This window comes from Pelodiscus sinensis, chromosome 16 (assembly GCF_052426305.1).
Source record: "Pelodiscus sinensis isolate ZL-2025 chromosome 16, ASM5242630v1, whole genome shotgun sequence".
Classification (NCBI taxonomy): Eukaryota; Metazoa; Chordata; order Testudines; family Trionychidae; genus Pelodiscus; species Pelodiscus sinensis.
In genome coordinates, this window is record NC_143067.1 from 14501711 (window position 1) to 14528787 (window position 27077).

Genomic DNA, 27077 nt, shown 5'->3' on the forward strand with positions numbered 1-27077 from the left:
GCGCTAATCCCGACATCGCTACGCCCTTTGTAAAGCAAGCATGCACTGATATTTCGGGCTTCCCCACTTGGCTACGAACATCACGCATGCGCCGCCTCTCCTCGGCCGGCCCCGCCCTCTTGTGGTAGGTATCACGCGTGCGCTGCCTTCTCGTCCGCTTCGGCGCACGCGCTATGCTACCCCTCCCCCCTCCGAGGGGGAAGCAGAGCTGGTGACGTCAGGGCGCGGCGGCCATTACACGGAGGGGAGTGAAGAACGAGTGTAGAGCGCTAGAACTGCTGCCGGGAGCCGGGATCTAGCCGCGAGCGTCGGTTGCCGCCACCGCACCTGCCTGGGTGTCCGGTGAGGCCGCGGCCTGGAGCGGGTCGTAGGGGTGGCAGAGCCGAGCGGTAGCGGCAGGAGCCGGGGAGGGGAGCGCGAGCGGGCGGCATGGAGGAGAAGGTCTTCACCAAGGAGCTCGACCAGTGGGTGGAGCAGCTCAACGAGTGCAAGCAGCTGTCCGAGGGGCAGGTGAAGAGCCTCTGCGAGAAGGTACGGGGGCCCGCGGCCGGGGGGAGCTGGGGCGAGGCCTGGGCAGGGGAGTCCGGGCTGGGGGCGGGCGGCGGAAGCGCCTCTGACAGGGTGAGGAGAGGGGGCTGGGGAAGGGGCCTGTGGCGGGGGCGGGGGGCTCCCCGCGGAGCAGCCCCTGCGTGAGGAGCGCGAAGCAGAAGCGGGGGGTGGCCGTGGCCGCATCTCCTCGGACGGGCCCGGTTTTTTCCCCCTAGCGCCCCGGCGGGTCTGTCACCCCGCGGAGATAGCGGGTCCTACAGCGCCGAGCCGGGGGTAGCCTCCTCCCGGGCAGCTCTGCGCCCCCTGCCGCTCCGCTAGGAGACCGACTCCTTCGGCTGCTGTTCGTTGCCTCCTAAAATGGCGCCTCTCGCAGGGAATCTGCGGGGCGAAGAGACCCTTGTGGGCATCAGCCGTGCTCGGCGCTCGGGGTGTCGCTCCCGGTGTCACCTCCTAGTTCCTCCGTGCGAGAGAGGTAGAAAGGCAAATCTGTAAGGCAGCGTCCAAACGCCCACCCTCCTCCCTCCAATGGCCCAGCCCCGCTTCTCATAAAAGGGGGGAGGGTTGAAAATAGCGGTGGCAGTTGTATGAGACGCAGATGGGAGTGTAGTGGCCACAGATTTATGTCTGCTATGTTAGGATGCCACTACTAGTGTCAGACCCAATAACCAAGTGAGTTATAAGATCAAGAACACATATTCCTGCGCATCCAGAAATATAATCTATGCTATCATGTGCCGAAAGTGTCTGTCTGCTATGTACATTGGACAAACATCTCAGACACTTCGCCAAAGGATTAATGCCCACAAAACAGATATCATACAAGATCACAAAGAGAAAACAGTTTCTTGCCACTTTAACCAGAAAGGACACTCTCTAAATGACTTAGCCACCTGCATTCTGCGACAAAGACCTTTTACATCTGCACTTGAAAGGGAATCCTCTGAACTGTCATTCATGTTAAAATTCGACACTTGCCAACAAGGACTTAACAAGACTTTGAACTTTCTCACCCATTACCAAGACAGTTTCCCCAATTATCACCTGTAATACCATTAACTCACAAACATCCCACTCTCCCTACCTTTAATATCAGCAATTCACAGACACTTACCTTCCTTCCTCCCCCTTCCCACCCCCCCGCATCCCCCTTCTGTTCTGCAATGTGATTTGTCCTTTCATATTTGTTCATTTTTTTAATTGTATCCTTTGGTATATATGGTTGTGACTACTTTCTTCCACTATTTGATCTGAGGAAGTGGGTCTGGCCCACGAAAGCTCATCATCTAATAAACCATCTTGTTAGTCTTTAAAGTGCTACATTGTCCTGCATTTTGCTTCAACTACCCCAGACTAACACGGCTACATTTCTATCATTAGACCCAATCTGTAATTGCTGCCCTGTTGGAAGACTTGAACAAAATGCCATCCCTCTTGGGCACAGCTAATGCATGTTTGTTTTTCTTGAAAAGTCTACCAAAATGGCAGGAATTAAAAGTGGAAATTTCATTTTAAGGTGGTAGTGTAGGAATTCCCCTCCATAAAAGTAATTTGGAATTGGAATTTTTTGACTGCCATTGCATTACATTTTTTTTTTAACTTTGATGTGTTTGGAACAGCCTTTAAATTGTAGTTGGGAATTAGATTAATTTAGGGTATTGGTTTCTCTTTGTAGGCGTTTCTAAATATAGCCAGGTAATATGAAGTTTTACTTTGTGTAGTTATGGATGGTGAGGTTTGGCTATTACCTGTCTCGGTGGTCATTCCTCATGGTTTTCCTGAGTTTAGAGGAGCCCTGTAGAATTTAGACAGAATGAATAATAATTTGATACTGTAGTAAAATAAAAGTGGGTAAGTTGATTTAATGGTTGAACAAGTACATTTTTGTTACAATTTTTATAAAGCTGTTATAGTTATCTCTTACATTTTATTTTCACTTCAGATTGTGACTTAATGTCTAAAGATGAAAATTTTAAGGGAAAAAAAGAATTTGCTCTACATAAACTAGTCTATTTGCAGTATAGCATGCTAAATGGCTTTCTGACTTATTGTCACTAAAATCCTAGACATTTGCAAATAGGTAAATGGAGACATGCACCATGATAAGATCACTTGGGGCCATGAATGATGCAGCATTCTCATTCTTGCGTTTTAGAAACAATTTCTGTGTAGGCCACAGTACCTCTCCTCCTTTCATACCAATCTGTGTTTCCACAAATAGCATTTTAATGTGGAATACTGATCAAGTATGTTGACTTGAAAGTTTTTGTGGCATAGCATAGGGGTGTGCATTTAACTATAGTGTGGGGAGAATATTTGTGGAGTGTTTTAAGGAATTCAGGTGGCAAAGTTGAAACATTACTGTTGTACACCTGATGTAAATACTCTTAATTTTTATCATTAATACTGAAGAGCCTGATTTGAGGTGTCTGGAGTCACTACAGTGTGTTTGAACCTGCTACTTTCTGAATTCTTTGTAATCTTGATCAGTCACTTGAAAAGTACTTCAGTACAGCATTTCTCAACCTAGGATGTGTGGACCCTATGGGGGAAGAGTCACCCTCCCCCCAAGAGTACCCCAGAAGTTCTGCAGGCCTCACTGATCATCAGCTCTTCTCATTCAACAACTCCTGCAATCTAGAAGTTTGGCTGTACAGCAGGGCTGCAGCAGGAGGCTACTTCCTCACTTGTGGAAATGTGCGGGATGGGCATGTTCCTGCAGGACTGTGGAGGGGAGGAATGTGTCCGTGCACTGCCTCCTGTCCTAAGCGCAAACTCCACAGCTCCCATTGGCCAGAGAGGGAATGGACTCAGTCTTGCAGTATCTGAATTTAGACCTGTTGCTTCCAGATGGAATTCACAACCCTGAGTTAAATGCACAGGTTTTCCTGTGTGAAGCATGGGGAGTACTATGTACCTAAGAATAGAATCCATTGAAGCCAGCAAGTTGAGTATAGAAAATGCCAAGGGGAGGGCTATGGTGTGTAGCCCACTGAGAGTTAGGTGCCCAGCTCCATTTGAGGTTCACAGTTATGGAATCCTCTCCTGGGATTAAACACCTATAGCCCTTTATTGCTTCCTCCCCCAACAGAAAAACCCTGTTATAACCTTTATCCCAGTGGTTAGTTCACTAAGGATGTGGTACACATAGGTTCAGAACTCCTTATCTGATGTGGAGTAGATATTTGAACCAGTCTCTCTCCTCTCAGCACCATGCTGTAGCCATTGGGTTAAATGGTACTCCATGGTTGGTATTTCAGTATCTCATGCTGAAGTTGTTCCACTATATATAAATTTGGCTTTTAGAGAGAGTGAAAATGATTATAGCTTAGTGGGCAGGTCATTATCCTGGTGGATGGAAGATGAGGTTCAAATCCATACTACAAATCAGAAGAAGGAATTGAACTCAGATTTCCCACATCTTTGCAGTGTGCTATAACCTTGGGCAAGTGGTTATGTGGGAGTGGGCATTGCCTTTCTACAGGGCCTGGTCCAGTAGATATGCTTTAAGGGTAATTCTTGTTATGGCTACTGGATTGGAACACTCAGGGAAGGTAAAACAGATGCCAACTTTTAAGGTCTTGATAGGGCTCAGGGATGAGAGATGCATCTAGTATTAGGATTGAGGCAGTATTTGCATGATTGCTGGCAAATTTTTAGCTTCTGCTGGGATTTCACAGGTCCAAAGTTTTTTCTTATGACATTAGGTGGGGGAGGGATAGCTCTGTGGTTTGAGCATTGGCCTGCTAAACCCAGGGTTGTGAGTTCAATCCTTGTGGAGGCCATTTGGGACAAAAAAAATTTCAGGGATGGTACTTGGTCCTGCTGTGAAGGCAGGGGACTGGACTCAATGACCTTTCAAGGTCCCTTCCAGTTCTAAGGAGATAGGCAATCTCCATTAATTTATTTATTTTGGTGGCAACTGCTGAGTGGGCCTTTTTTGGGATCTGTATTTTGGACTTAGGTGGCTCAATGGCAGTTAGATGCATGACTTCCTTCATGGATCTTTTCCCTCAGTGCTTAGTAGGGATATTAAAAATCATGTAATATGGTAACTTCAAAAAATCTTAGCGGTTACATATGCTGTGGACTCTGCAGTATAAATCTTAGTTTTATATGGCAGAGCCTACAGCAAAGCCTCCTTGGGAGTGGGGATACCAGCTCCTGCCAGCTCAGCTCAGCTCGTAGGAAGAAGGTTTTCCTGCTGCAGGGAAGCCTCTTTCCCTGGAGCAAGCAGACAGACTTTGCACACTCGCCTTCCCAGGAGTTGTCTGAGTTTAACCGATAAGCATCAGCTTAGTGATTAAACTCTAACATCCCTAGTGCTTAGCTCTAAAGGTGATGAGTGCTGCCGAAATATCTTATACAGCAAGTAGGAAAGATGACTTAAACTGGACCATTTTTGACAGAAGGGGAGTTGAAACTCTCACAAATGGGATTTTTACATCCCTTGTTCTCACCTCAATTGGTTAACTGGTTAAACATATTGTTTAATTGTTTGATTAGAGGGTAGATATGGGGGGGGGGGCACTGCTCCTGCCTGTCTGGGCTGGCGTGGTCATCGTGGGGTCCCCAGCCCTAATGCACGATGCCCAGGTCCACAGCAAGATGGGAGCTGCTACTGTCCCCACAGGTTAACCTTCACATCCCTAGTGAGAACCATTTATATCAGAAAGGACAGCCTGAAGCAAAAAGACCTCTTCAGCCACAATGTCGAAGGAAATAAATGTAAAAAAGTGGCTCTGAGGTTGCAGAGATGGTGGAATTGTCAGCGAGCAATATGAGAGGTTGTAGAAGGAAAGAAGTTTGACACATGAACCGTAGTCAGACATAAGCAACGAGATAGCAGAAGTGAGGAGTTGAGCAACAGGAGTAGCCAGAAAAGGGGATGTTGATGAATTTCTGGCAATGTGCTTCAACTTGGAAAAGTTTGCTCTGAGTCCCTTGGAAATCTTCAAGTTAGTTTAACACAAACTTAACTAGAACTAAATAGGTTTCAAGTCGTTCCTTTTGTTATTGGCTGCAGTTCTATGTCATGCTTAATATGGAATAAGTATCCTATTTTGATCTAGCAGGAGTAACTTCTTTACAGATTTAAGGTTGGTCTTCAGAGTGAGGCAGTATGCGCTAGGAACATACAAAAATTATTTAAGAATGTAACCGTGTAACAGCTAAAAATCGTTGTGGTTACACATGCAGCAGGCTTTGCAATATAAAGCTTAATTTAAATAAAGGCTGCCAGCCCTTCTTCCATCCCTTCTTTGCTGCTGGTTCTGCAGCTTGCTCCTGGGGAGCCAGCATATAACCTGCAGACGGTCAGTGGGCAGGCTGCTCCTGCAGGGCTGTAGCAGCTGCTTACCCAGGGTGGTGGGGAGTTGCTCCAGCCCCTGCTGGTTAAGCAGAACAGGTAAGGCTTATTAGTTAACTGGTTAACTGTTTATATCCCTAGTACACACCAGACACACATTTAAATTAGAGTGCTCTAAGAGTGTATTGACCTGCTGACATGCCCATAGGTACTCTGCATGCTGATGATTTTCCATTGGAAACAACGCTGTTAACATGAAGTACAAATCTTTCAGAGTGCCTCAGTAGGGATTACAAGAATCAGGTAGAATTCTTCTATCCACTCAGAACTCTGTGTATGGGGAGGGAGATAGGGTGGTGTGGATTTTTTTCAATATCTGAGTGATGCAGCAGGGTCTACTTTGACTTTAGTGTAGACCAGGCCTTACTGATTTTCAAGGTCATTTCAGTAACAGATTAGAATGGATGTGAAGCTTTCTGGGGGTTCCATGACATTCATAGAATGCTGGAGAGGAAGAGAATAATTTAAAATTGAATGGGATTAAGGGAAGGAGTACTAACAAAATTGGATGCTTGAAAATGGGAGCTGAGTTAAACAATAATTGTGCCTTTTAAAGAGTAATGTCAGTAATGAAAATATAGTATGTTTTACAGACTACTTTTAGTGCTGTCGTAAGAAAAATCGATTTAGAATGGATTCTTGTATATTTTATCCATAGTTTGTCTGCTAGAAATCTTCAGACCTTGAACTCTGCCATTCAAGAGACTTGAGTTGTATTCATTATAAATTGAAGCTAGTGCAATACAATTAAGATCAAGGGTTCTGTTCTTTTTTTGGTTCTTCTAGTTAATATATATCTGTTTGCATTTTCCATGACTCTAATGGGGATTAATTTTGATTAATTGGCTTATCGAATAGTCGATGCAATTAGTCGGTAAGGGCGTCTCCATCTTTGAAGTGTAGCAACAGCTCCAGGGGCCACAGTGATACTCACCATGCGTGCCAAGGGCTGCAAGTTAAGTGTGGTTGCATATACATGCAAATATATATATATATATATATATGTATGTATGCATGCACACAAATAGAGTCTTTCATACTGGCTGATATGAATACAAAGTTGAAGGCAAGACTATACAACACATAGGCCCCATTTAAGTCACTTCTGCTGATATTAATAAAATGCAATATTTACCCAATTTCCATTCATCTGACAGCAATTTTAATGAGCAATGACAGTCCAGGAATTTAACTACTAAAACGCATATCAACAGAAGACCATTATACAGGCAGTCCCTGGGTTACGTACAAGATAGGGACTGTAGGTTTGTTCTTAAGTTGAATTTGTATGTAAGTCGGAACTGGCGTCCAGATTCAGCCACTGCTGAAACTGACCAGCGGCTGACTACAGGAAGCCCGAGGAAGAGTTGCTCTGCCCTGGGCTTCCTGGAATCAGCCGCTGATCAGTTTCAACAGCGGCTGAATTTGGACGCTTGGGACAGAGCAGCTGGGGCGCTGCCGGGTAGGTCCCCGCACCTCAGCGCTGTGGGGACCAACCCGGCAGCGCCCCAGCTGCTCCTACCCCAGGCGTCGTCGGTGAGAAAAGCCTGGTCTGCTGGGGGGGGAGGGGCACACTAGCTGTGCCCCACCCCCCAGCAGACCAGGGAGACGTGGGTGGCGGGACCGCCGAGACGCGCCGCAGCTGTCCCACTGCCGCCGTCCTCCGAGGCTTTGCTCCCAGTCTCCCTGGTCTGCTGGGGGGGGCTCCCCCCCAGCAGACCAGGGAGATGCGGAGCAGCTTTTCTTGCCCCAGAGGACACGGGCAGTGGGACCGCGGCGCATCTGGGTGTCCCGCCGCTCCCGTCCTCCGGGGCGAGAAAAGCCCCGTTCGTAACTGCGGATTCGACATAAGTCGGATCCACGTAACTCGGGGACTGCCTGTATTGACTCGCCATTGTGTAGTGTGTTCCCAGTGGAGGCCATGTTTAAAGGATCACACCCATGGACCGTGTGCTGAGTCCCGTATAAACCCTAACTGCACTGCAGGCCGCAAACAAACCGGTTGTATGTTGGCTGTGGGCTGCATGTTGAGTTGCCCTGCTCTATGACCATGTTTATGCAAGCTTTCAATGAAGAGGAAAGCAAAAGCATAAATTATGGTGCATAGGCTGTTTTTCACGTTCCTTGGTGTCTACAGTACATATTAGGAGAAGTTGTTGCTTGCCTGTCTGCAGAGGAGAAACACTGCGAAGAGATGTAGCAAAGATGTGTTGTGTAGCTTGAGAAGGTAAGATGCCACCTTGCAGATACATTAAGGGCTGGCTTAATATCACTTCTAAAAAAACCCAGTCAATGCCTTGTTTGTATGACATGCTATCTCAAAATAGATCTAGATATAGTCCTTGCCCTGGAAATTTTGAAATCTATAATTTGGCAACTCTAGATTTGTTTTTAATGGGGAGGGAGAGTATATCACTATGTAGGAAAAGCTTTTCTTAAAGGGTTGCTGCAGCTGCTTTCTTCTACCTCTCTATTTTTTTGTTAGCAAAATTAATTAGTGATAACTGTCGGGTGCAGTTAAATCAATACTGAAATATGGCAAGAGCAAACTGCATTCATCACTCTTCCAGAAAATTTGGTTTGAACCTGCTCTTGGGGTAGTTTTGGAAATGGTGTGGAACACTGTCCTTGACTACACTTTTACTTAACATATGTTCAGTACTTCTCAGCAATAAGTAACTTTCTTAGGGTAAAGAAGCTTATAAAGTCATTGGAATGCAAATAAACATTCTTTTGTAATTAATAGCATAATTTCCTTATTACAAACCTTTTCATTGTGTCAGTTCTTCATAGTAATCTAAATTTGAAACCTAATTTATTCTTCTAGTTTCATTTCTGAGATTATTCACAATTGAGTAAAATCTAACAAGCAGGTGGTAATTTAGACCAATTGTGGTCCTCTGTGCTTGACTGTCCACTCAGTTGTAGTGAGGGAAGAGTTGAAAGCATGATCCTGGCTGTAGAGGTCAGGCCCCAGACGCAGAGCCAAGTGGCTGCAGAGCTCTGCTCTGGCTACAGAGCTCTGGCTGTGGCACTCCAGCCTCAGCAGCAGCACAGATGGCCGAGGCAGTAGCGGACCAGGCTGGAGCCCTAGCCTAGTGGCAGCGTGGCCACAAGGGCAGGGACCTTCCCTGGTCTGGCAAATCCCCTCATTTGGGATCAGTGAAGTCCCGAGGGTGCCAGACCAGCAATGTCCAACCTGTGTTTCATCAAGCTTAAAAATGAGCTTGATATGTTTAAACTTCCTGTGCAAATCTGCCCTAAAGGGATAGTCTTGGATTCCTTGGTGTTGCTAAACTCAGTTGGTATAAATGACCTAGCCAGCTTTATTTTCTGGCTCTTGTGGGATTCACTACAAGAGTGCACCATAAGCTAAGGATGTGACTGGTTAACTGGTAAGCCTCATCCTTAGTGGGTGAGGCTTACTGATTCCAATTAACTGGTGGGGGCTGCTCCAGCCCTGCAAGGTCCACTGCAGGCAGGGATACTCCAGCTGGCGGGAGCATCCTGAGGCATAGCAGCTGGAGCCTCCCCTCTAATCAGAATGTTAAATTCCATTTAACCATACCTATCTTGAGCTATGGCAACCGTTCCAGGGCAGAGGCAAAAGTAGTACTCAAAAGTAGTCCCTGTCACCGGCTACCCAAGCCACTGCCCCATAGTACTTCTGGCTCTGCTACTGCAAACCCTTCTCCATTACACTCCCCACTCCACGCTGCCTCTGACTCCTGCCCGGCCCTGGAGCTGCCAGATGTTGCTGCAGGCTCCTGCCAATGAACTCCCCAGTCTCTCTGGTCCAGGAACATCTGTGGTCTGTTGCTGGACCAGAGAGTGCTGGTTTTGGGTGGTATAACCTGTATTTCAAATGAAATAGGAATTGATTGAAGGTTTAAAAAAAAACACTTTCATGTAGATAAAACCTGCATGATTGGCTTAATGTACTATCATTCCGTTTTTAATCCAACATCAAAGGATGAAACTTGATTTACTTGAGCCATTAATTCCATTGTGACTCGGGTATTAACGTTTTCAGTTTAAGGGTTGGAAATGAAGCATGAGCTTTGCATGATGGAAAATATAGTGACACCTCCCAAGAGCCTGTTGTATTCATGAAATTTCTGGCCAGGTCAGCTATTGGTATTAAGTGGAATGTAATTTTAGGTACTAGATTTAATCGAAGATTTGGCGAAAGGGGAAATTAATCATTTTAATAGAATGATAAAGTTCCTGTGTTTGGACGGGGGGGGGGGGAGGGAGCCATGAGGGGGGCTGACCTGCTGGGGGTGCCAGGCTGCTAGGGCGGCCATGAGCCGCGGGGGTGCCAATCTGCTGGGAGCTGTGGAGGGCTGACCTGCTGGAGAGGAGGCCGGATGAGGGAGTGGGGGGGGGGGTGGCCGGCCATGAGCCTCAGGGATGCTGGGCTGCGGGGGGGCCAGGATGAGGCCTAGTGTCAGGTGGCCTGTTCGCCCCTCCCCCAAGTACGTGCCGCACACCTGTCTGGCAGGGGCGGGGGGAGCGCCAGTTTCCTTTTTTATTTAATTTTTTTGCTTTTAAGTTTTTTCCCGGTTCCTAAAGTTTTCCAGCTAGTTAAGTGCCGGATAGCACAGGTTTTACTGTATTTCAAAACTGAGAATTGTTACCGACTTCAGGCAGTTCTACATTTGTACCTTCAGTTAGAATGATCACCTCCTGGGTAAAGCTGAACTGGACTTGTGGTTCAGTTTATTCTAGTCATATCCTTTTTTTCAGCTTTTGTTTTTGTTTTCACACTAACACAAAACCTATGGTTTTATTAACTCTTTTGATCCTCTTCAGAAGTCTTGTCCAAGTGCCGGTGCTGAGCAAAAGAAAGGGCAGCAAGTGTGTACAGGCAGTCCCCGGGTTACGTACAAGATAGGGACTGTAGGTTTGTTCTTAAGTTGAATTTGTACGTAAGTCAGAACTGGCGTCCAGATTCAGCCGCTGCTGAAACTGACCAGTGGCTGACTACAGGAAGCCCGAGGCAGAGTTGCTCTGCCCCGGGCTTCCTAGAATCAGCCGCTGATGAGTTTCAACAGCAGCTGAATCTGGACGCCTGGAACAGAGCAGCTGGGGCGCTGCCGGGTAGGTCCCCTCAGCACCGCACCTCGGCGTTGCGGGAACCAACCCAGCAGCACCTCAGCTGCTCTGTTCCAGGTGTCCCCAAGTCAGCTGCTGCTGAAACTGATCAGCGGCTGATTCCAGGAAGCCCGGGGCAGAGCAACTCTGCCTCCGGCTTCCTGTAGTCAGCAGCTGGGGTGCTGCTGGATTGGTCCAGTAGCGCTGCTCCTTGGTCCAGAAGCCCCCCCCCCCCCCCCAGCAGACCAGGGAGACGCGGGGATGCTTTTCTCACCCCGGAGGACGCGGGCGGCGGGACCGCGGTGTGTCTGGGCAGTCCCGTCACCCGCGTCCTCCGTTTGTAAAGCCCCGTTTGTAAGTACGGATCCGACATAAGTTGGATCCGAGTAACTCGGGGACTGCCTGTACCGTATGTCCATAGCACATGTATTGAGGGGCCAGGCTTGCATTATTTCATGGAGTCCTAAATATTGACCATAGCTGGAACTGAGAACATCTGGAAGTTCAGGAAGCTCACAGAATCAGAGGGCAGGACATAGTATTTTCAACTCGAAGTAATACCCTGGCTAAACAAAACTAATTGCTATATTTATGCTACCTTGGCCTGAACGAGTCTACTTCCCACCTAAAAGCTGAACTGTGAACTAAAAGGCAAAAGTGAATGTAGCTGAGTCAAATAACTCCAGGGGAGAGTCTTATCTCTTGATCTGATTTTTGCACGTACTTAGCTTTCTCATCAGCAATTTCTCTTAAGGTTTAACATAGGTCAAAATAGGTTTTTGAGGCTGAATGGTAGAGGACAACAACATCTGCATTCTAAGTATGTTCATAGGAGTGCAATTCTTTTCACTGACTTTGATATTTATTGTGTAATCAAAAATACTCACAGCTTTTAAAGTCAACACTTTCGTCCCCCCTGAAGGTATTGAAACATACAAACCTGGAATCTTTGCACAAAAAGAAATAATGTCCATAATGAGTGGTTTTGCTTGGCATTGTGGTCTGGTACCAGGACCTGAACCAGTAAGCCAAGGCCAGTCTTCATTCCATTCAGCTGATCATTGTAGCTTTACTCATATCCTGAGTACCTGACCTAGGGGAGGAAGTTGGGGGAATGGGTGTTGTCTTAAGCCTGGTCAGAGCATCCTCTTTCCTGGTGACTGAAAACAGCACACTGTAGGGGAGGTATTGGTGCAGACACCCATCTCTGTCTTGCAACATATGCCAGTTTAACATGCTGGGGACATGCATGGGAGCAAAAGCAGTTCAAACATTTGGTTTCCAAAAGAAGAGAAGAGACACACATGCTTTTTGAATGGTGTGAAGACCAGGGTTAAAAAAAGAACTAGATAAATTTATTGGGTTTAAGTACATCAATACTTACTAGCCAGAATGGGCAGGAATGGTGTCCGTAGCCTCTGTTTGTCAGGGGCTGCAAATGGATGACAGGAGAGGCCTCATTTGATGATCGCTTGCTTCTGTTAACTCCTTTTGGGGCATGTGGCCACTGTTGGAAGATAGGCTACTGGGCTAGCTGGACCTTTGGTGTGATCCAGTATGGCCATTCTTATGTTCTTATGCTAAAATGCTACTACACATGGAACAGGCCTATAGGGGAAATATCTTAATCACTGTATGCAACTTGGGGTTTATGCTTGCATAAATGGCTGTGGGACCTGTGTAAAGACTTGAGTATGCATGCTGATTTGAAATCAGGCCCAGGGGGATCTAAGAGCTGTGTGAGATATTCAGAATAAGGTGTTGGTGGTTAAGTCTTATTTAAAACTAGGAGATTTACATGGCACTACTTGAGTCCTTAACTCCACTTTTGTTTTTTGGAAAATAAAATGAAAATGTACATGCTTCATATAAATCATTGTTTTGGGGTGGGGCAGGAGATGAGGGGTTCAGTATGATGGCTGCCCCTGTGGAGAAAAGACTACACCAGACCAGTCACAGCAACAGCTTGGGGCCAGGTGAGAAGTACCTTTCCATGCCTTCTGAAGCTCCAGTGGGTACAAATCTGGGAGGGATGCATGTCTCCCAGCTGGGGCAGATCCAGGTTCGTCTGCCCCCTGTGCTCGCTAGCCAGAGTGAGGAATGGAGCAAACAGCGCTTCCCTATGCTCCCTAATGAAGAGGAACAGCCAGCAATGGTCCTACATTAATGGGAAGTGTGTTCAGACCTCCCTCCCAAAAAGGTGCCTGGGGAGGCGAGGGGGGATGCTCAGGGCTGGGGCAGTCACGGATGGAGTGTGTGCCCCCAGCCAGTCCCTTTCGCCTCCCTGATAATTTTCTCTTTTCCGTATGGTTTTATGAGATGCAAACATAGGTGGTGGGGGAGGACAATGCCTTCCCGAACTGCCTGGCATGGTTCTGACAATCTCCACCTCCAGAATGCATGCTGGGAGCCATTCTTGGGGCGGAATGTTGCTGCTCTTGGGCTTCAGTCACACTGAGGCTGTGAACACTATGGCAATGCGACATCCCTGTGGTGCTCTGGGACCAGAGAGGTTCCCGTCGGGGCTGAAGGCTTGCTCCTGTGGTGGTGGGGGCTTGGTTTCTGTGTGGGGTGGGAGCTCAGGCAGAAAATATGGCACTGGAGGGCTTCCTTCCCCCAGCCCTACGTTCACCCACCACCCATGGAAGCAGTCTCATTTTCCTTGCACAGCCAAACCCTTGCCCAGGCAGAATGACACCCCGACAAACACAAACTCACTCAAACATATAGTAGATTACCTGCATTCAGGCACCTAGCCTGGTGTTTACCTCTTGCTTCTTAGTGACGTGGAATTTAGGGTTTTTTACACTACAAAATTCAAGGTAGTTCCCATAATATTCTGTTTCATATTGGTGTTGTGTGTTTAATCCTGGAGTTTCTCAGAGCAGGGATCCTATTTTGTCTGCAATGTTTGAACTGTTGTAAAGAACTCAGAAATGGCAAGGAGCTAGGATCACCAAATTTGGTATACACCTTCCTCTTACCTTAACTTAAAGCAAGATATTTGGTTGTGCCAGGAAAATGGAATGTTCCTGGAATGGGACTACCTCTCATAAAACCATATAGTAAAGAAACATAATGACTAGGCAGGTGAAAGGGGCTGGCTGGTGGCGTAACCCTCCTCCCATCTGGTACTGTTCCAGACACAAGTCTACCACTACATAAGCACACTTTGGGGTGGGGGATAAAGCTCTACCCCTCTTGCCCCCCTCCCCAATTGATATGCGAACATTACTGGTTGTTCCCCTTTTGTCAGGGAGCTTTGGGAAAATGCAGTTTGCTGTGTTCCTTATCCTGGCAGGGGAGACATCTCCCCCCCCCCCCCCCCGCAAGCTGCGACTGCTGGAGCTACAGTAGCCATACAGGGGTACTTCTCATCTGGCTCCAAGCTAATGCAGTGAGAGAAGGCTGGGGTAGCCTGCATACTGAACCCCTCATCCCCCGCCCTACTTCAGAGCAAATGATGCATGTACATTTTAATTTTCCAAAAAACCCAAATTGAGCTAAGAACCTAAGCAATGCCAGGTAAGTCTTTTAGTGATGTAATAAAAGATCAGATGCATTAGCTAGCAATTTCTGACTGGAAAACCATGGAAGGATCTGAAGAAGGAAATACAAGAATGATGGAAAAAAAAAGTTTGATTTGAACACACCTGCAGTGCAAACAGGCTCAAACAGCTGATTCTAAGTAGAGATGTGAGTGTGCAGTCTAGTAAACAGTTAACTGATGAGCCCAGGCTCATTTAACATGGACACTTTAACAAGTTTTTTTCTTTCCCTCTCCCTTTTTTTCTGCTATTTGTACTTCTGGACCCCTTGTTCCATTCATCTGTAGAAGTGGGTTGTGCCCACAAAAGCTCATGATACTATCTATATTTTTGTTAGTCACTAGACCACTTTGTGTGGGTTTTTTGTTTAAGTATGAATCCTTAAATGCCATGTTACGTTTTCTGCTAATACTACTACTACAGCACACTGGAAGCCAAATCGCTGTTTTTGACTAAACTAATAATGAGTCTTTCAATTTGTAGTCTGAGGGCTCTTACATTGTCAAAAATTGCTTTTGAAAAAACTAGCTGGGTAAGCAGGCACCTCAAATGCCAATTGTAAATGAACTTTAGTCAGTGAGTAATCTGAATTGTATTTGATACGTGCTTCTTAAGTCTTGAGCTTTTGCACTGCTGACTAAAATGTGTTGAGTTCTGCAATAACTGCCTACATTACATCACGTGTAGTCCTGTAGCACCTTAGACTAACACATACTATAAATAGTATCATGAGCTTTCGTGGGCAAAACCTACTTCCTCAGATTCCTCCTCTTTAGAAGTGAAACTGCAAATATTTTGTGTAGCAGTGTACTTATGTCCATAACCATTTCTTCAGTATAGCTTTTTCATAAAAAAAGTTAATCTTGAAATCTTTAGTGCTTTTCATATTCTTTAAAATCGTGCCTCTGATCCAAAACAGGATGGGTACATGCTCTTAAGATTGAACGAGTGAGATTTTTTTTTAAATATTTGAAAGATTTGTATCTCCTAAAATTGGGACAGTAACGACATATATGATACTTTGATGTGAAGTGGTATTAACCTTGGATGAAAAGTTCTTTGTAGTATCTGTGCTGTTTCTGTATAGAATGTATAAGCAATTTTATTTATTTCATCTGAAATTATTTATAAAGACACTTGGTAGCAAATTTGTAACCCTTAATGATTTTTTTTGTTCTTACAATGTTAACTTAAATTCTTTAGTCAGGAAAAAGGATGTTTAAACATAATAGTTAAAGATGCGATGGAGGCATGTTCTCTTTTGAAGATATCAGATTAGGAGAGATGTCATACAGAGTTAATGATCTAATGTCATTGTCGGTACTCAAATGAACAATTGTGACAACTCCCTTGAATCTAATTCAAGTGTGGGAAAGATACAGCCTACCTGCCCCTGTGGCATGGAGCAGTGCTGCTCAAAGCGGTTAGCTGCTCCCTGTTGCTTTCTGTGCTGCAGGAGGGGAGTGTGTCTCATTGCACTTTGCTGCCACTCCTCACAAAATCCCTCAGCTCCATTTGGCTGGAAAAAATAGCCACTTCTGCATGATTGTTTTATCGTCATACTAAACACTTCATATTAAACTGAGTTAAATATGATCAATGCAATATTTGGCAACTTTGAAGCATTGAATAACACCTGTGCTCTGGGATACAATAACCAATTTAAGCCAGAACTCCATCTTAAAGTTACCATGTCATAAGTAGTCACTATCAGCCATGTGTGACTTTACTTGAATACAGCATGAGTAGAAGCCTGAGTTGCATCTTTCTTTAATATTTAGTTAAAATGTAATCCTCTCTGACACTGCTTTGCTGAAAATTTACCATGACTCCTAGATTGGAATAACAGATGAGATTTCAGGTCCGTCACCACCAAACTGATTGTTTTATAGGTAATGTGGAAACTAGGATATACAGAAGTATGCTTTAGATCAACATTTCTGAATATAAATAGTATATTGAAGATTGTTGACTTGCGTAATGTCTCTGGTTCTCTAAACTTTAAATAAAATGATCTTTAAATGGACATGTGTGTGTTACTGTATTTTAAGAAGCTTTCTTCATTCTGCACAAAATAAATTGGCGCATGGGTTTAGATTGTCTTTGAAATCGTGAAAAGATTAAGCCTAAAGTAGAGATTAGCTAGTACAGGCAGTCCCCGACTTACGCGGCTCTGACTTATGTCGGATCTGCACTTACTTTTCTCGCCCCGGAGCTCAGGGGTGGCGGGTCGCCGCCCGTGTCCTCCGGGGCGAGAAAAGCTTCTCTCGGTCTCCCCGGTCTGCTGGGGGGGGGGTCCAGCAAAGCCGCTGGACCCCCCCAGCAGACCAGGGGGACAGGAGCAACGCCGCCCAGGCAGCGGGGGTCCCGCTGCCTGGGCGGCTTTGCTCCTGGGCAAACAAGCAAAGCCGCCCAGGCGGTGGCTTTGCTCGGGTGTCCCTGGTCTGCTGAGGGGGTCCAGCGGCTTTGCTCCGCGTCTTCCTGGTCTGCAGACCAGGGAGACGCGGAGCAGCTTTTCTCGCCCGGAGTACACGGGCGGCGGGACCGCGAGGTCCTGCAGTCTGTGTACTCCAGGGCAGCCCCGTTCGTAACTGCGGATCCAACATAAGTCGGATCCGCGTAAGTCGGGGACTGCCTGTATATTAAAATTCCCAAGCCAAGGGACATGAACAAACTTTTTGGGCTGCATCCTAGGGTCATAATTGAGACAAACTATGACTTCTGGCAGAAAGTTCATCTGATTAATGCAAGGAATTGAATGCTTTAAAGTAATTTTCTGTGCAGCATTTTACTACTTTCTATATGAACTGATGTCTTGTATGAAGTACACAAGTGGCAGCCCCACCTGTGACGGGTAAGGGGAGACTGAGAGAATGAATCATTTCTTTATTTCATTTGGGTGTTGCTTGGTATCCATTACCTAAACAGATAACATAACATCTACATTAGTGTTTCTTAAACATTTTAAGACCGAGGAACACCAGTTGAGCGCAAAAAAAGGGGGGAGGGTCAGGAGGAAAGATATTGAGCAAAAAAAGTCACCTGCCTCTTTAAGGGTGGCCATTTTGAGCTCTGTTTTCCGTGGCGCACTGATTTAAGAAACACCGATCTATATGTTTTGTTAGTCTTGAAGGTGCTGCTAGACTATTGGTTGTTTTTAAGTTTACTCTTACCTGGAAATGTACTACTTCTTAAGCAGTCTCCATGGTGAAAAGATTTGTGTGCTGCCCTTCCCCCCCACCCTGCAACAAAACGAGGAAGAAAAACTAGTATTCTGAGTTGTCTGGTTTTTTTTTAAAATTCGGTCTATAGCCAAGAATCTGTCCCATGCAGCACATTAGCTCTAAATTATAAAGCAGAGATCCTATAATTAAAGTTCATCTTCATCTACTTATTTTTATTACGACTTAAATGTAGAGGTTCTGGAGAGGGAGAGCTGAAAACTTTCAAAAATCTGGGTGTTAATATTTTTAGACTTACATAAAATTGAAAAGGAATACTGCATGGGATATTGTTGTCTTTGGTACTCAGAAAAATTTGGGCAATCATTTTTATATTTTGGTATTGGTGAAGGGATGAATTTCCTCTTTCCCTTTCTGTTTTTGGGAGAATGAGGTTGAAGGGGGGGGGGGGGGGGGAGAGAACGACAGAAAAGGTAGAGTTTACTTTGAAGTTAGAGACACTTATGAATTCCTTATCCAAGCCCAGAATCTGTTAATGCCAACTAGCTGCCCCAGTACCTCTAACCAGGATGTTAATGGTTAGCATCAGCCTTACCGGGTGATGTTTACTGGTAACTGGTTAACCAGTGCTCTAATGGTGCCCCCCCACCCCTCCAAAATGAAGAGGGCAGGTTAACTGGTTTTATTTTATATATATTTATTTTGTGTGTGTATCTGTTTAACATTTGAAACTGGCTTTCACATCCCTATCTCCCAAATCATTCAACAGTGATTAATAAGCTTGCTCTTTCTGATATATCATTAGCAATGAAGTAACTGACAACTACAATATTAATTTTTATCAGTCCTAACCCATTGAGAGAGTGGGTTTTTTTAGCTATTGTTCTAGGCCAGTGGTCCCCAACTTTTTGGGGCTGCTGGGTGGGCGGGGCCAGCGCATGCGCCGGGTGCCCAGGGAGGCACCATGGCACCCGTGGGCACCGGGTTGGGGACCACTGTTCTAGGCAGTCCATGGATTTCTGTCCACTACATAAAGGTCTCCAATGGCACAATTATTTGCATGATGTCACCTTAATATTTCACTGTAGTCAGTTGAAAATTTCTTTGATTGTTGTGGAGATATGCCTGCTGATTGAGTGGAATGAAGCCAATAGTGTTGCATGACAGGGAATCTCATTTGACTATCTTTTTGAGGTCCTGACTCTTATTAGAAGTTAGGCTACAAATAAATATATCATTGATTCAAGTTTCTCCTAGTTGTAATTAATCTTGGAGTTGATTAAATCAATCCCTTACCGCAAACTTTGTCGTTGCCACAAACTTTATTGAAACACATTTTGCAAAACAAAGGAATACTTTATCTTTCTAGTTAGAAATCTTTCTGAATTTTAAAAAAAAGTTCTTGAATCTGCAGGAGTTCTGAAACAAGAGGGGTATCATTATTTTGATATGATATTTCTGAAACCCAATAACAGCAGAAATTCTAACATACCATATCTTAATTGTTTAGAAAGATTTCTGGCAGGTTGCAAATTGGGGTGTTTTTCAAATATTTGACTCTTGTCTTCAACATAGGTATATAAGAGAGAGTGAAAGTAGATTTATTCTAAATGTATTGGAAGATTTTTAGGGATGAATCAGAACTTGGATACCGTAGAATCATTTTGAATATTTTTAAAATAGTTTTGTGTTGAGTGAATTTATTCTGAATTCCTTGATATCCTTAAACGTTTGTGCAAATTAGACAACTTGCAAATTCAGAGGCTCTACTGTGGCTACTATGATATGCTTTTAACTTGATCATTTTATTTCTTTAGAAATCTACCAATGTTCTCACTTTTTTAGAGCAGTACTAAAATAAACCTACTTTTAAAAATGCTGAAGCATTCCAAGAAGGTTAAGGTACATCATAAATTGGAATCTGTTAATTTACTAGTGACATTCTGCCCTTCAGGGAAGACATGAGCTGTATAACAGTGCTAATCAATACTGAGCAATTTGAAGGTAACAAGGGAAGAATGACGTCTTGTATACTCGAAATTGCACTGCATGTTAGGCAGATTCCAGACTCATTGATACTAGACCAGTATAATAACAGTGATAATGCTGCTGTGCTTGTAAAGGATGCAGTGGAATAGTATGACCAATAGTTTAGAGTCATCAACTGCAACAGGCTTAATATCTGATTTTGAACATTCCCTCTGTGTCCCTCCTTCCCAAAGTTAAGCAGAATACATACTTTTTGTTCAATTATTTTCTTAAACTACTTCAAAAATAAAGAATATGCACTTATCAAAGTACTGGGGATAAGACAGATCAGCTTTGAAAAGCATGTGCAAAAATACTTGAAGGGAGCTTATAGTAAATGATCTGGGAATGGTAGAGCAGAGCTTTAACATCATGGCTGTTCCAAGACAATTTCTTAACTATTCTATTTTATTTTAGGCTAAAGAAATTTTGACAAAAGAATCCAACGTACAAGAAGTGCGATGTCCTGTCACAGTCTGTGGAGATGTCCATGGGCAATTTCACGACCTCATGGAACTCTTCAGAATTGGAGGCAAATCACCGGACACAAATTACTTATTTATGGGGGACTATGTTGACAGAGGATATTACTCAGTTGAAACAGTCACACTGCTTGTTGCTCTTAAGGTAACTTTCTCTCCTCCACCCCCGCCCCTCCAAGTTTATTTTGCCTTTAAGACTTTAACTTAATAAATATGTTGGTTTATTTTTTACCCTCCCCCCTTTTTTCCCCCCCCTGCAAAAATTGTGATTTCCAAGAATAAGACCGGGAAATGAATTAAGAGGGCTGGAGAAACTATCTATCAACAGGTAGAGGGGAAAACTTGTGTTTAGGCTTTCCTTTTTGTCATGTTTAAAAGATGCTGAATTTGAGAGTCAGGATTATGTGAATTGGTTATAAATCTGAAAATACAGAAAGCTAATGAGAGAAAGCAGCTTAGAGCAGATAAAAGCTTCTGTGCAATCTATGAATAGTAGTTGCCAGGGCTTGACAAAGTATTGAATCTACTCGCCCGTGGCGAGTAGATTTTAGCTGGGCACCCTGTTCAGTTGCGGCATGCGCAATGCGGGTCTTGCGCATGCGCAGTGCAGGGTTGGCAAGCGGCTTTAGTCGCCATTCGTTAAGCCCTGGTAGTTGCCATAAATCTCCTCAGCTCATTGTTTTGACCCATAGTAGGTCTGTGACAGTTCAGTGCCTTTAATGCATGTTTTAATGCATCTTCTGTTTAAATGTTTTTACTCTTAGCTTTCTGCAGCTTACATCTTAAAATTAAGAAGTGAAACTTGTCTTCACGACTCTTCTCTGTTGAGCATTTCATGAAATGTATAACCTGGCTCTGTTCTCATTTGGTTTTGACTTTTTTCTTTTTTTCTGGGGAGACTGAAATGAGGAGTGATACTTTTTAAACATAAATGCTTTGTGTTGTAGGTCCGTTACCGTGAACGCATCACAATTCTTCGGGGGAACCATGAGAGCAGGCAGATCACACAAGTATATGGTTTTTATGATGAATGTTTAAGGAAATATGGAAATGCAAATGTTTGGAAGTACTTCACAGATCTTTTTGATTATCTTCCTCTAACTGCTCTGGTGGATGGCCAGGTATGTAGAAATTAGTTGGATATTTTAAAAAGCATCTATTTTTTTAAAATAGTAGTTTTTAAGAAGCATGGGTTCAAGATTAAATATGAGCTCTTCTCTTATTACTCATTTCTCTGTTGCAATTTTGTGCTTATTACACATTTTACTAGGTTATGTTAATATAAAATACTTGATTAGTTGGATGATTCTAACAGATGTACAACTCTTCCAGATTTTCTGTCTACATGGTGGCCTGTCACCATCCATAGATACACTGGATCACATCAGAGCACTTGACCGCCTGCAAGAAGTTCCCCACGAGGTATTGATAATCTAATATCAAAATGTGCTGTCTGGACACACATCTTTCCATTTTAGCGCAGTTTTTATTTATTCATACTTGAAGAATGAAGTTCATGATAAACTTGTCTATATTCATTGTGACCATATCGGTTTCCCTACAAAAGGTCAGAAGGTTGATATGCATGAGTTATTCTTGCCCGTGGTTTAGAGAACTAATTGAAGAGAAGGAAATTATACTACTGTCCTGTCCTAGCAAGACCTTTAATCTAAGATCCTCAGTCTCTTGAGAGCAATTCCATTCCTGACTAAGATTCTTCACTTACTGTAATCATTTGTGGGCGTTTCCCATATGTCAGTTAAGCTGTTGGTATATTTATACGAAGATTTGATGTTGTTGGATGGTACACATCTCTGTGTGTGAGAATCTATCAATCTCCCCTATGTCATATATGGTTTAAAACTCATGACTTTAAAAATGTTACAGGGTCCAATGTGTGATTTGCTATGGTCAGATCCAGATGATCGTGGTGGTTGGGGTATTTCTCCTCGTGGTGCTGGTTATACATTTGGACAAGATATTTCAGAAACTTTTAATCATGCCAATGGCCTTACATTGGTTTCAAGAGCACATCAGCTGGTAATGGAGGCAAGTATTCCGCAGTTTCTTTGAAATATTCTCAGTTTGAACATTTGATACCTAGATATCATTATCCATTTCAGAATGGGCCTCTGTGGGAATATGTATATCTTCTCCAATAAGAGAAAGTAAAAACGCCCGGAAGCCTCATCCTGAAACTGAAGAGTATTAAATTTGTGTAATGTATCTGAAGTCACATGTATTAGTTATCTAATCTCCTGCTTTGCTTTAGAGCATTAATTGCAGTTCTCAAAATTGAGATGGTTGTGTGTGTTTTGTTCTGTGTTGTTTTTTTGGTGCTCATGTGGGTAAATGTCACATAGTACAGGTTGGACCTCCCTGGTCCAGCATCCTTGGGACCTGACTGGTCCTACATGAGGGATTTTTGCCAGACCAGGGAGGTAACTTCTGGCTCCTCCAAACCCTCCTTCCTTTCTGCTTCTCTCCTCCCCCCTGCTGAGCTGCATGCTGGCTCCCAGCCTCCCCCATCAGAGAGTTCCAGTTTATAGAGGTGCAGCCTGTAATATCAGTTATTGCATGTTGACAGTCACTTAACAGGGTTCTCTGGTCCAGCAACATCCATGGTCCAGCATGGATGTTGCAGGACCAAGGAGCTGTGGTGTGGCAGAGAGTCCCAGAGCCAAGGCTGCGATGGCTGCCCAGAGGGTTTGGCAGGGCCAGCAGGACATGGGGAGCCAGCTGGGAAGCTGGTTCCTGAGGTCCAAATTTGACCTCCCCTGGTCCAGCAAAATCCCTCATCCAGGACTGGTTAGGTTCTGAGGGTGCCAGACCAGGGAGGTCCAACATGTAGTTACTGTGAAATCTGTACTGATTTGATAAATATGCCTAAATGTTTGCATGACACTTTTTAACATGGATTTGTGTAGGTTTCATACATTAAACCACACATGCAAAAGCAAAAAGTGGTTCTGAAACTTTTTTTAGATGAACATTCTGATTTTGGCTACACTAACACGTATCCAATGTTCCTATTTACTTCAGTGGAGTTACTCTATTAAATACTGATAGAAATGTAGCCGTGTTAGTCTGGGGTAGTTGAAGCAAAATGCAGGACAATGTAGCACTTTAAAGACTAACAAGATGGTTTATTAGATGATGAGCTTTCGTGGGCCAGACCCACTTCCTCAGATCAAATAGTGGAAGAAAGTAGTCACTGGTATAGCTGAGAGAAAATCCATTGAGATTATAGTCATGCTTAATGTTAACATTCTCTGATCTTAACTAGGGATGTCATTGTGTGGATGGCTACACGATGAACCAGTAAGTCAGTCAGCTCCATGCACAGAGCCCTGAGCCTTCTGACTGGGTGGGGCTGATTAATCACTTGTGCTTGGGCACGTTTGCTAGGAGCAACTGGCAGCACAGAGTAGATCAGTGTGATGTGGAGGGTTAGCTTGGGCATTTACGTACATGGGAATGAATGACACACACACGGTGTCCATCCCTATCGCTCCATACTTGGCTTGGAGGGTAGGTCTTTGTGAAGAAGGCTTTGTTCATGAGGCAGAGCAAGAATGTAACATTGTTCCCATTCTTAGTCAATTAAGATTCCTTTACCTTGTCAAAGTGGTGTAAATAAGCCTTATTCTAAATTATATCAACTGAATCCTGGGCTATGAAGGTCTGTCTTCTTTCTGTCTCTTTTGCCTGTGTGGAAATGTACAGTGGGGTCAGATTACAAGTCAGAATCTATGCTCAGGATAATGATTAGCAAAAATGCATGCCTATCTTGTGTGAGCACCAAAATGAAAGTAATTGAAAATCCAGGATAAGTGAACGTGGGGTCTTAGTTTCATGCATTTAGGAAATAGTGAACAGTTATAGTGACTTTTTTCTGTGTGGTAGTTTAAATTACCAAAATAAGCTAAATTGGTGTGACAAATACAGAATTTAGCAAAATGTTGTGTTTTGGCAAAGAATTTCCCTAGGAGTATTAATAACCTTAGATCCATTATCTAGAACAGTGGTGCTCAACCTTTTTTAATTGGCGACTCCCAGAGCCGGGAAAAATGTTGTTGAGCGTCGGGCGCTAAGCTGGGAAAACAAAATGGGTCGCAACCCATGGGTTGTGCACTGCTAATCTACAAGGATTGGTTTGTTTGAGCCATAATCTGTAAACCATAATTTGAGACTTTCTCTTTAGGCAGCTGGAAGAAACAAAGACATGGATGTTTGAATAGCATTTTAATAAAGTCTTAATTTTATATTTTCCATCTTTAGGGCTACAACTGGTGCCATGATCGGAATGTAGTAACAATTTTCAGTGCTCCAAACTATTGTTATCGTTGTGGCAACCAGGCTGCAATCATGGAACTTGATGATACTCTAAAATACTCCTTGTAAGTATATTTATTTAAAAAGCAGATTTTCATTGAGCAATGTAGTTAAGAAAATAGTTGTAAAAACAGATTAGTTTATATTGCTGTGGATGAAAGGATTGGTAAATGTTTAAAGCTAATATCAAACAAATGCATCTAAAAAAGTGAGTGGTGGCTGTCTGGACATCAACTATAACTAATTCTTAAATTGCAGTTCTGAAACTTGGGTTTTGGAACTCGAGCATTTTTTTTCTTGAAAAGCTGACATTCAAGCTCGGTACAGCTCTGAGTTCAAAAGTCAGTATTCTTCTGATGTTTGGCTTTCAATATCAGAGCTTATTAGGATTCTTCATGTTTGTTTTCTGGAGTGTGGGCTCATGTGTTGAAACCACAAAGTTTTCAGCGCAGGGTCCAAAGACTATATATAAAGGGGTCTGCAAAAGGTGACTGAAATTAAAGCTTCAGAACCAAGAAAAGGGATTCAATTTTTCTGATAAAAGTATGTAAACGTCCCAGTTACAGTTCAAAATCCAGAAATGGTATTATGTGTTATCAGAGAAGCCCACAGGTTAGCACTGTTCCCCATGCTGTGCATGTGCAATATTTATGCAGGTTGTACCTCCCAAAACCAGGAGTCCCTCTGATCCAGCAACATCTGTGATCTGGCAGGACCACGGGTGTTCCTAGACCACAGAACCCAGGAACAGTGGGGTGTGAGCACGGTAGTGGAGGGCAGTGACTCAGCCGGGAGTCCTATGTCAGGAGGCATGGCAGGGAGCTTTGGCCAGGCAGGTGGCTGGGGAGATGAGCTGGGAGGCCAGTGGCAGAGGACCTTCTCTGGTCCAGCAAATCTCCTCATTTGAGGTCAGTCAGATCCTGAGGGTGCTGGACCAGGGAGGTCCAACCTGTAGTTGAATTCTGTTCAGTCAAAGGGTATGTAGTAGGGATATGTGGACCATATTTTGAATTTCTAACCTCAATTCAAAATTTATTAGGGGTCCACTTGTAGACTTCCCAAATGCTCCCTGGTTTGTGGGTATTTTTAAGGTTAACTGGTAGGGGCTGAAGCAGCTCCTAACTTGCCATGGGCGGTGAGGGGGGGCCCCAATTCAGACAGGGCTGTTTTGGCAGGGCAGCGGCCTGGAGCGATTTCCCTCCCCCCCCCCCCATTACCCTGCTTTAATTGATTAACTGTTTAAACAGTTAATGGGATTTTACGTCCCTATTGGTGGCAGCCTTGATTCCTCCTCCTCTTCCCCTCCTGCCCCCCCAGTCCTTAAGTCATATTGACTGTGGGGGTGGGGGGGAGAGGCTAGTATTTGACCTATGTGCTCTAACTGAAGATGACAGCCCTTAAATTTCATGTAAGAAACACTTCAAAAGACTATCAGAGGTTGAAATAAGCAATTTTTTTTGGAGAGAGACTCTGCCAGTACCAGAACTCTTATGAGAAGACAGTTTAATTGGGGCACATGGTAATTTTATTTTTTCAGGTAAACAAAATGTCATGCTTCGAATAAAACATTTTATCTTGCAGCTTGCAGTTTGATCCAGCACCACGCAGAGGCGAACCACATGTTACTCGTCGCACCCCAGACTACTTCCTGTAAAGATTTTACACTTGTACAGTATTGCCATGAACCATATGTTGACCTAAAGGAAATGGGAAGAGCAACAGTAACTCCAAAGTGTCAGAAAATATTTAACATTCAAACTTGTTTTCACATGGACCAAAAGATGTGCCATATTAAAATACAAAGCCTCTTGTCAACAACCGTGACCACTTTAGAATGAACCAGTTCATTGCATGCTGAAGCAACATTGTTGGTCAAGAAACCAGTTTCTGGCATAGCACTATTTGTAGTTACTTTTGCTTTCTCTGAGAGACTGCAGATATTAAGATGTAGACATTAACACCTCGTGAATACATTTAACTTTCCATTTAGCTATAGCTTTATTCAGCATGACTGTAGATAAGGATAGCAGCAAACAATCATTGAAGCTTAATGAACATTTTTAAAATAAGTACCAAGTCCGCCTCCTATATATGTTCTGTTTTGTTTTTTTTCAGGGAATACTGTTTAATTTAATTGCATTGATTTTTGTCTCTCTCATTTTTTCCTCCCCATTCTGCCTCCTTCATTTCCCCTGTAATTGTCCAAGCATAGTGAGTTATTTTGAACAGAACTGTTTTTTCCTGTAAAATGATGTTACTGCAGGAAAGTCCTGCAGTGTTTTTTCATAATAAACTTGTGAACTAAGTATCTCAGGTTAACTCTGTGCTGGTTTTAATAAAAGGTTGATTTTCATGATGGGTTTTATAAACCTGTATAGAAATCTTCAACTTTAATATCTAATTAAACATGAGGTGGTAATACTATTGGGTTCTGAATTCCCTATTTGCTGATTGCTTCACCAATATCTTTGAGGACCTAAGTAGCATGGAG

General features: G+C 43.8%; 1 protein-coding gene across 1 annotated transcript; it reads left to right on the forward strand.

Moving 5' to 3' along the window:
- Window positions 1–205: 205 nt before the first annotated feature.
- Window positions 206–26894, forward strand: PPP2CA (protein phosphatase 2 catalytic subunit alpha). The gene is made up of 7 exons (XM_075900393.2): window positions 206–531; window positions 20187–20396; window positions 21199–21372; window positions 21584–21673; window positions 22139–22300; window positions 24533–24651; window positions 26168–26894. The coding sequence occupies exons 1-7, from the start codon at window positions 430–432 to the stop codon at window positions 26238–26240; spliced, it is 930 nt and encodes a 309-aa protein (XP_075756508.1). The 5' UTR covers window positions 206–429; the 3' UTR covers window positions 26241–26894.
- The last annotated feature ends 183 nt before the right edge of the window (window positions 26895–27077 follow it).

What these genes read in the sequence shown, in the direction of transcription:
- PPP2CA (XM_075900393.2), top strand. Translation starts at nt 430, where the DNA reads ATGGAGGAGAAGGTCTTCACCAAGGAGCTCGACCAGTGGGTGGAGCAG. An exon ending in TGCAAGAAGTTCCCCACGAG is followed by an intron (nt 21,674 to 22,138) that starts GTATTGATAATC and finishes AAAATGTTACAG; the next exon opens with GGTCCAATGTGTGATTTGCT. An exon ending in GATACTCTAAAATACTCCTT is followed by an intron (nt 24,652 to 26,167) that starts GTAAGTATATTT and finishes TTTATCTTGCAG; the next exon opens with CTTGCAGTTTGATCCAGCAC.